Genomic DNA, 10,118 nt, shown 5'->3' on the forward strand with positions numbered 1-10,118 from the left:
GAGGTCAGGGCCTGGGCATTGGTATTATGAAAAAGATCCACAAAGGCTGGCTGGTTAGCTTAGTTGGTTACAGTGCAGAGTTATAACACCAAGGTCAAGGGTTCAGATCCCCTTACCAGCCAGCCAACAACAACAAAAAGCAAAAACAAAATCCACAATTCCTTCTACCCATTAAGATGGCTACTATTTTTTTTAAAAAAAAGCAAAACCAGAAAATAACTATTGGTGATGATGTGGAGAACTTGGAACCATTGTGCATTGTTGGTGGGAATGTAAAATGGTGCAGCTGCTATGGAAAACAGGATGGGGTTCTTCAAAAATTAGAAATACAATTGCCATATGATCTAGCAGTTTCACTTCTGGGTATATTTGAGGGTACTTCAAACAGTTCATGGAAAAATAGAATTAAAAGATAATACAAATCTTTGCATGAACTTTGTGAAGTATCCTCTTATATCACAATAATTTAAAGCAGGGTCTTGAGATATTTGTACACCTACATTCATAGCAGCACTATTCACAGTAGCCAAGAAGTGGAAGCAACCCAAGTGACATTGACGGATGAATGGATAAACAAAATGTGATACACGCACAATGGAATATTCAGCTTTAAAAAGGAAGGAAATTCTGACATATGCTACAATATGGATGAACCTTGAGGACTTTATACTAAGTGAAATAAGCCATTCACAAAAATGACAAATACTTCATGATTCCACTTCCACAAAGTATCTAGAATAGTCAAATTCATAGAAATAGAAAGTAGATGGTTGTTGCCAGGGGCTGGGGGAAGAGGAGAACAGGGAGTTGTGCAATGGGTATAGAGTTTCAGTGCTGCAAGATGAAAAAGTTCTGGAGATTGGTTTCACAAAAATGTGAATATACTTAACACTACTCAACTATACACTTAAAATAGGTAAAGATGCTAAATTTTGTTACATATTTTACCACAATTAAAGATCTGCAGGGCCGGCCCGGTGGCGCACTGCTACAGTGCGCCACTTGGGAGCACGGCAGCGCTCCCGCCGAGGGTTCGGATCCCACATACAGACTGGCCGCTCACTGGCTGAGCAAGGTGCGGGCGCAACACCGAGGGTTGCGATCCCGTTGCCGGTCCCGGTCCGGTACGGGCGCGACACTGAGGATTGCAATCCGTTGCCGGTCATGAAAAAAGACAAAAAGGAAAAAAAAAAAAAAAGATCTGCAAGTGACTAATATGCAACAAGAGTTGAGAACTAACACTGTTTTAATGCAAACAAAAGATATACTGGCTAATTGTTAATGTCAGTCTCTAAAAATGGGCAGATTAACCAGGAAAATGTTTTGCCTTTCCCCCTTCATTGAATTACCAATTATAGAATACGTATGTACTAATAATACCTTTAACATTCTCTGTTATTTCTTTTTACCAGGTATTTATAGACTTCCTGTTAAGACCTCAATTTGTGTTTTTGAAAGGTAGAAAAAAAAATACTGTGTAATGCTGAAATAATTTAAACCATCCAAGACTAACAAATACATAATGAAACAGTTTTTACTACTTCTATAGCAAAAGATTCGTATTTATTTAAAAATTAATTTGTTTGTCATTTGCTGCTTTTTTTCTGTCTTAAGCAGGATGCTTTAAAATATATCTGTTAGTCTTGAATAATATTTTTCAGCTCCTATAGAAACCATTTTAAAAGTGCTTCTAAGGTACTCAGTTTTTTCTTCTTCAGGACATGTACTTATAGACAACGTTAGACTATCAGGATTTGACACAGTTAAAGATGTCTCTGCCAAGTCGACAGACAGCTATTGTTAACCCTCCTCCACCAGAGTATATAAATACCAAGAAAAATGGGCGATTAACAAATCAACTGCAGTATCTACAAAAAGTTGTTCTAAAGGCTTTATGGAAGCATAGTTTTTCTTGGCCTTTTCGACATCCTGTGGATGCTGTGAAACTAAAGTTGCCTGTAAGTATGTCTTATAATTGTGTTAGTTTAAAAAAAAAGATAAATCCTGTAAATTTCTGTAAGCAATAAAGTAGTCTTTAATTTTATAAAATATATTTAATTTAATAAACACCTGATTTATTCAGCAGCACTAAAGAATATCCCAATGAGTATTTTTTCCCAAAAAACAAATCTCATTTTTCTGAGCACTGACATTCTTATTTTTAAGTTTGTGATAAATTATAGTACATTTTTTTCTTATTATAGCATATGTTCCTTGACCATTTGATGCAGGGTAATCATGAATGTCACCTTTTCCATGAAGTCTCCTGACATTTCCTGGCCGACTTAGTTGCATCATAACTAAGAATTCAACTTCAGGTCTTATGTTAGGAATTTTTAGCAAACCCTTAACAAAATGGTTGAGTAATTTGTAATACAGCTAGTAAATGTTGGAGCTAGTATTTTACTCTGGATATGTCAGAGACTCCATAAATACCAGTTTCTTTTTCCTCATGCCATTCACTTTTTATATTCCAGGATAGTTATACTCATAAATTCTTGTCTTTGTCAATCTTTATTGGCTTTTTTTTTTCCTGTGAAAAATAATGCCATGGCAGTCCGCTTTATTTCTCATTACTAAAGGTTGCAATTTCCAGATTATGGCTTTTTATAGGTAACGAATTGCTCAGTCTAGTTACATGTGTATAGTTTATTAAATTTCTTTTTGTACCAATAATTGTAGTGAACTCATTCTTAATAACGTTTAGAATTTCTTCAAAACTATAGGATTACTATACCATTATTAAAAAACCAATGGATTTAAATACAATTAAGAAGCGCTTGGAGAATAAATATTATGTGAAGGCTTCAGAATGTGTAGAAGACTTCAATACAATGTTCTCAAATTGTTATTTGTACAACAAGGTATGTAAGCCTTATGTTATACTTGCTGATTCTTTGCTACTACGTATGGGAAAGAAATGTATAAACAAATGTGCTGATTTCAGATTTCACGTCTTGATCTGGGATATTTTACATACTTCTAAGGATAATATTTTTTCGGTGGATTTCATAATTTTCAAACATCAATATTTGTTCAATCCATTTGCTATAATATTTTTGCCTGAATAGCTGTAATTATGTTTTTAAAAATGAAATACCAGTGATAGCTGGTTTCTATGAGTAAATTTTTCAAAATGTTCTCTACTGCATTCCTACCATTTTAGTTATAAGATGAGTGATAAGCATTATTACACATTATTCTTGGTTAAACTTTCATGGTATGGATCTCTGGCCGTAATCTAAGAAGCCAAACACATTGCATACCTCTAAATTTCATGACACGTTGATTGAAAGGCCAGACACATTCTTTGTTACGTCTTAGTACTAGTACTTGCATTAGCCTGGATGATGATATATGTAGACATTTTGAATTTAATCTTCACAGTTGCTCTCAATCATAAAACTGGATTTGTGTATTTGGTTTTTTCCTCCATATAGCATTCCAGCTTCCCAGAGTACTATTTCCTTTTCAAGCTGTTCCATAGTATCAAAATATTTTAAAGTTTTTATCCCATTTAAATATGAGAAATCTAAGTATTTGGCATTTAGCCTATTCATAATCATTAGTGACACAGAAATGTAAAACTTTGATTTCATTCCCAAGGTAGCTATCAATTCCATCATATATTTATAAAAGACTTAAAACTATTAGCCAATGTGAATTTTTTTTTTTTAAATGAAATCAGTACAGGGCTGGCTGCTTAGCTCAGTTAGTTAGAGTGCAGTGTTTCAATACCAAGGTTGGGGGTTCAGAACCCCATACTTGCCAGCCACCAAAAAAAGAAAATCAGTACCAATGGTAATCAGTACCACTGACAACTTCATTTTAATTTAACAACAGTTCCTGAAGGGTCCTCTTCCTGAGCTACTTAACTTAGAAATAAGTGTTCTCTACTTTAAGCTGTTGCTTTGTAATTTACTTAGTTTTTTCTCAGTAGTGAAGTAAAGCAAGAGGAAGATTTCTAAGCAGGTAGTTAAGATGTAAAAATTGAGTCAGTGCTCTCCACTGTCACTTTTTTTTTTTTTTCCTTTTTGTCTTTTTTTTGTGTCCGGCAACGGATCGCAACCCTCAGTGTCGCGCCCGTACCGGACCAGGACCGGCAACGGGATCACAACCCTTGGTGCTGCGCCCGCACGTCGCTCAGCCAGTGAGCGGGAACCGGTCTCCACATGGGATCCGAGCCCTCGGCGGGAGCGCCGCCGCACTCCCAAGCGGCGCACTGTAGGAGTGCGCCACCGGGATGGCCCTCCACTGTCATTTTTATTTTTAAAATTAAAAAAAAAAAATTGGGGGGGCCGGCCCGGTGGCGCACTGGAGAGTGCGCTGCTTGGGAGCACAGCAGTGCTCCCGCCGAGGGTTCGGATCCCATGTGGAGACCGGTTCCCGCTCACTGGCTGAGCGACGTGCGGGCGCAGCACCAAGGGTTGTGATCCCGTTGCCGGTCCTGGTCCGGTACGGGCGCGACACCGAGGGTTGTGATCCCGTTGCCGGTCCTGGTCCGGTACGGGCGCGACACCGAGGGTTGTGATCCCGTTACCGGTCAGTAAAAAAGACAAAAAGGAAAAAAATAAATAAATAAAATAAATAAATAAAATTTTTGGCAGCTGGCTGGAATGGGGATCTGAACCCTTGACTTTGGTATTGTATTACTGCACTCTAACCAACTGAGCTAATTAGCCAGCCCTCTGCTGTCATTTTATTATTTAGTTAATTGGAGACTGAATCACTTCAAGTTAAACCATGAGGAACTTTGCACAGCCACGAGCAAGTTTTGTTTTACTTTATTTGTGGGGTAGAAATTCTAATTTCTAATACCTTTTTGTATTAGTAGGATTGGTTGGATTGTAATTCTCTGGTGCTTAGAAAGGAATCTGGGTCTTTTTTAGAAGTTGAGGGGGTAGGATGCTAGAATTTAAAATGTGAGCTGCTTCACTGTTTTCTAAATTTCATTTAGGTGAGATAAGTACTTTCTAGGAGTACTATGTCACTGCCTTATGTAAGGTAGCCTGAATTAAAGAAATTTGGTACAGTGACCATACTGTGTGTTCTTATGGTATATATAATATATTTTCTAGCCTGGAGATGACATTGTTGTTATGGCACAAACTCTAGAGGAGTTGTTTATGCAGCAATTATCTCAGATGCCCCAAGAAGAGCAAGTTGTGGGTGGTAAGGAAAGAATAAAGAAAGGTAAGCCAAGAGGTAGAGTTTATGTTCTCTCTCTGTCTCTGTCTCTCTCTCATGTGTGTGTAATGACAAACTAAATATAAAATCCCTCAAAGGAGACAGACATCCATAAGTCCTTCTATATCCTATTCTATTGATACAAAAAGTCCATTTAAACAGTCTGTTAAACCTTAATCACAAAGCTGGCTATCAAGCAAGAGCAGGGCAGATTGCATTGATTATAGACTTGGAGCCACGTTTCCTGTAGTGTAGTGCCTAGCCTATAAATTATAGCTGCTATTACTGTTTTCAGTGGATATTGTATCTGTGCTATACTGATAAGAGAGCACAAATTGCCAATGTTCTCTGTACCAAAAGTTGCTATAGCTGACAATGAAATGTTACTGTTGGGTCTGAAGACCGTCATTTTTGCTTTTTCTTAACTCAAAAAAAATCTTTAGAGGGAAATTCATTAGAGCTAATAATCATATTATTTAAATACGAAGTTACAAAATTAATCTTAAGTATTCAAATGGATTTATTGCAGTGGTTAGCCAAGAATGTCATAGATCAAGTGCAGGTTTATCTTTGGATCATTCAACCTGTGTAGTCTTGGTTAAGTTCCTTAATCATTCCACGTTAGTTTCCTCATCTATGATATCAGGAAAATATTTATCTATCATGGTTGTAAATGTTTGTACAGTATATAGTTAAGTGTCTGGGATATAAAAGGCTTCTAGTGGGTTCATAATAGTCGAGATTGTTTTTATTGATAGTACTTTTTTCTTTATTGTTAATAGATCTTTAAGATGGGTCATGACTTATAATTTGCTTTAACCAATCCTGTGAGATATCCACTGGTTATTAATGTTTTTATTTTGTTCTTGTTTTGTAAAAGGTTATCTTGAGTTTGACAATGTAAGACCTAGGCTTCTACAGAGGATTAAAATAAGCTATTCTGAGATAGATAACATAGATCAGTATAGTACTTAAATAGTTAAAGCAAGGTGCTAATTATTGCTGACTTAAATTATTGTCTCTAGCAAGGTAAAAATTATTTATGTTTAGAATGCTCTCCTTTAAAAAAAAAAGTGTTTAATACTTTTTTTTTTTTTTTTTAAAAAGATGACCAGTAAGGGGATCTTAACCCTTGACTTGGTGTTGTCAGCACCACACTCTCCCAAGTGAGCTAACCGGCCATCCCTATATGGGATCTGAACCCGTGGCCTTGGTGTTATCAGCACCGCACTCTCCCGAGTGAGCCACAAGCTGGCCCTTAATAGTATTTTCTTGATGGTTATGTTGGAGCTACTTGTTTCAGATGCTTAGGTTACTGCTAAGAACACAAGTTTTCCTCAGACAAAAGTTCTTTGACTTTGTTTTTCTGTCAATACATACTTGGATATTTGTCACATATAAGGCATATATTGTGTGGCTGCAAAGTAGTATAACCACCCTAGCCCTCAAGCTAAATTTACATTTTAGTTAGAAATAAAACTTTAAAAAAATAATAATGTGAGCTCTGCAAGTGAAGAAAGTAAAAATAAAATAAATACTAAGAGTTATAAATGTCAGGTGAAATTACGTGTATTCTGTGCTGTAGTTCAAGAGAGTGAGAAATTGATTTGTGCTGGAAAATTTGGGAAGGGCTTTAGAAGTGATAGAACTTGAGTGTGAGTCTTTCATTTCTAGTAGTTCTGCTACATTCTTTTTTAAGGTATTAATCTCTTTGTAAATTTTCTCCTCCATATTCTGGATATCTTTTCTTCTTTCCTTGTGTTCTCTAATTGAGTCTTTTATTTCTTCAAGCTTTCTTAAGATCATTGCTCAGAATTCTTTTTCAGACATTTCAAGGATTCCCTGTTCTATGGGGTCTGGAATTTGAGCATTACTATATTCCTTTGGTGGTGTCATATCTTCTTGTTTGTATATAGTTCTAGTGTTTTTTCATTGATGTTTGGTCATCTGGTAGAGGAATTGCCTCTTCTGTTACTCTGGGGTTGGCTATGAGGATAAAGACTTCCTCCTCTATTTGCAGGATCTACTGATGACTCTTCTTATATCAGTGTAGTCAAGTGAGTGGCAGGTTGCCTGTAGAGGGGCCCTGGCTGCTACTGTGGTGGTGAACTGTCCTTGTGGTGACAGAAGGTGTGGCGGTATCTATATTACACCACCTTGTCTCCTGTTCTAGCTTTCCATGGCTGTAGACTGAGCCCCTGTGCTGTGCAGGTCTCAGCTCACCTTGGCACCTACTGGGCTGTGTGCACTTCCTTCCTCCCCCAGGGCCTCAGACTGGACCTCAGCTCCACAAGGGTCTGGTCTCAGCTCACTTCAGTGGCTGCTGGGCTGTAAGCACTTCCCTTCTCCCCAAGGCCTTAGACTGAGCCCTGGTGCCATGTGGGTCTCGGCTCACCTTGGCAGCTGCTGGGATATGGGCGCTGCCCCTCCAAGTCCTTAGACTGAGCCCCAGTGCCATAAGGGTCTGGTCTCGGCTCACCTCGGTGGCTGCTGCGCTCTAGTATCTCATCTTTAAAATCCACCTTTACTCACATCTTTCTTCCAGCTACTGTCTCTCTCCCCACTTTTTTCTTTCATCCTATACACTCATGAACTCACTTCAGTATAGGTTCTAGCTTTATACACCACCAAAAGGTTATTACCATTCAGGGTCACTTGAAGTCTACAAGTTCCAAAATTTTTCTATTCTCATTTTTTACCTCTATCAGTATTTGCTTTAGAAGTCTACTGTGTCTTTCTTGAAATGCCTTTCTTTATATCTTGGTGTACACACTAATTGTGTAGGCTTACCTCCCACTCTGCAGTCCTCTTGGCCTTTCATTCTCTTCTATTCAATCTCTAAATATTGGGTTTTTTTCAAAGGGCTTGATATTAGATATTCTTTTTCTAAATTCCACCTGTGTGTTATTAATCCCCAAATTTATGTATCTAATATAGTCTTCTCCTCTGAAAAACAGTTTCTTATCTTCAGTCCACCCAATATCTTCGCTTGGAAGTCTTAACACATCTCACACTTAACATGTTCACAGTTAAACAGTGACCATAACAGAAAATGGCACTAATACATACACAGTTGTTCAAGTCAGAAGCCTAGGAATCATCCTTGATTCCTTCCTTGCTTTAATTCTTTTTCACACATTCTGTTCACTAGTAAGTCATTTGGACTCAACCTCCAAATTGCTCTTACAACTCTCCTAGTCTAGGCTACCATTTTCTTACTCCCAGTTATCCTGATTGTCATGTCTGGTCTATTCTCTACACGATAGCAAAAGTGATTTTTTTAAAAACAGACTAGAACGTGTCATTCACCTGCTTAAAACCTGTCTTTGGCTTCTCATGGAAGAATGAAGTGTAAATTTCGTACCATGATCGTTCGTGATAAGGTTCTTACTCAATGCTCCATTCTAATCTGAGTTACTTTCCTCTCCCTAAGGTTTTCCCCCCTGATTGTCTTGGAATACATTTTTACTTCTACCCTCTCCCCACTTTGTCCCATGTCCCTCATGGTTACTTTTTACCTTTACAGTGACGTCTTAATTGTCATCTTTAGAGAGGCCTTCCTTGGCTAGCCTCTCCATAGTAGGTCTCTGCCTTAATTTAGTCAGCACCCTATTTATTTCCTTCCTAAGACTTAGCATCACTAATAATCAATTTGATTACTTATTTTTTGTCTGTTTCTTACACTAGACAGTAAGCTCCACAAGAATAGATACTTTGTCTGTCTTGCTCATTACTGTGATTCAGCACCTAGAATTGTGCCCAATATGGAATAGACATGCAATAAATATTTATCATATTCCTCTTTTGTATCAAGCACTATACTAGGCATAAGAGATATGGGGGTGCTCAAAACAAAATCCCCTTACCCTTATAGAGCTTTTCATTCTAGTTGGAGATATAGAAACAAAATGAAATAAATACGTGTATTCCTCACTATAAATATCTGTCTGGCTCCCTAGTTCAAAGAAAAAAAGTTGGACTATCAGAGGATGTTCAGATATCTGAATCTATTTGATTCCTGAGTTTTAGTTAGTACTGAGAACTCAGATATTGAGGAGTATCAGCTCTATCTTAAAATACATCTAAATCTATTTAGCTCCTGAGTTTGTTTAGCAAGAATCGGTGAGCCAGGGTTATCTCTGTATTGTGTATCAAATGTAATAAATGGAAAAAATAAAGCATAATAAGAGAGCTAGAGAGTGGTGGGGGTAGAGAGAGAGGGTTGTTTTATGTAGGGTGGTTGAGAAAGTGACATTTGAGTCAAGGCCTGAAGGATACATTGGCGTGAACCATGAGGATATCTTTATCCAGGCAGAACAAGTAGTCTGTTTGTAATTAGCAAGTCTGAGGACAAGCGAGGCTAGTAGGCTACAGTGAAATAGGTGGGGGAGGGGAGTAACAGGAAGTGAGGTTGGAAGGAGGGCAGAGGTAGGGGGAAGAGGGCAGGCAGATCATGTAGATCCTTATGAGACATTGTGAGGACTTTGGCTTTTACCTGCAGAGAAGATTAGGAGATTAGGTTGGAGGGCATTGAACAGAAATGTCATGATATGAGTTGAGTTTTGAGAGATCACTTTGGTTGCTATCTTGAGAATAGACTGTAGGGTACAAGAGCCGAAGAAAGACTAGTTAAAATGCTGTTACAATAACCAATTCAGTTGAGAACTGTTGATGCCTTGGACCACTTGTGAGAACTGGTTGGATTCTAGATATGAAGGTAGAGCTAACAGGATTTGCAGGTGGATTGGATATTGGGTTTGAGAGACAAAGTCAAAGATGACTCCAAGGCTTTTGGTTTGAGCAATTAGAAGAGTGGAGTTGCCTTGATGGAAGGGTGGTCTTTTCAAATTATAAATGTCAGAGTGATGTGATCCAAATGTCTTAGGTTACGGCTTTCTCTGGGAACATACAAGGCCAAAGAACATGCACAA

At 37.9% G+C, this 10,118-nt stretch overlaps 1 protein-coding gene across 1 annotated transcript in view; it reads left to right on the forward strand.

Annotated features, from left to right (window-relative positions):
• Positions 1–1,769: 1,769 nt before the first annotated feature.
• BRDT (bromodomain, testis-specific) overlaps positions 1,770–10,118 on the forward strand; it is a 51,124-nt gene continuing 42,775 nt past the window's right edge. Inside the window, exons 1-3 of the mRNA XM_008590806.1 lie at positions 1,770–1,958; positions 2,727–2,864; positions 5,079–5,193. Coding sequence (XP_008589028.1) covers positions 1,770–1,958; positions 2,727–2,864; positions 5,079–5,193 — 442 coding nt within the window. The remainder of the gene's footprint in view (positions 1,959–2,726; positions 2,865–5,078; positions 5,194–10,118) is intronic.

Source organism: Galeopterus variegatus, unplaced genomic scaffold (genome assembly GCF_000696425.1).
Source record: "Galeopterus variegatus unplaced genomic scaffold, G_variegatus-3.0.2 Scaffold6378, whole genome shotgun sequence".
Taxonomy (NCBI): Eukaryota; Metazoa; Chordata; class Mammalia; order Dermoptera; family Cynocephalidae; genus Galeopterus; species Galeopterus variegatus.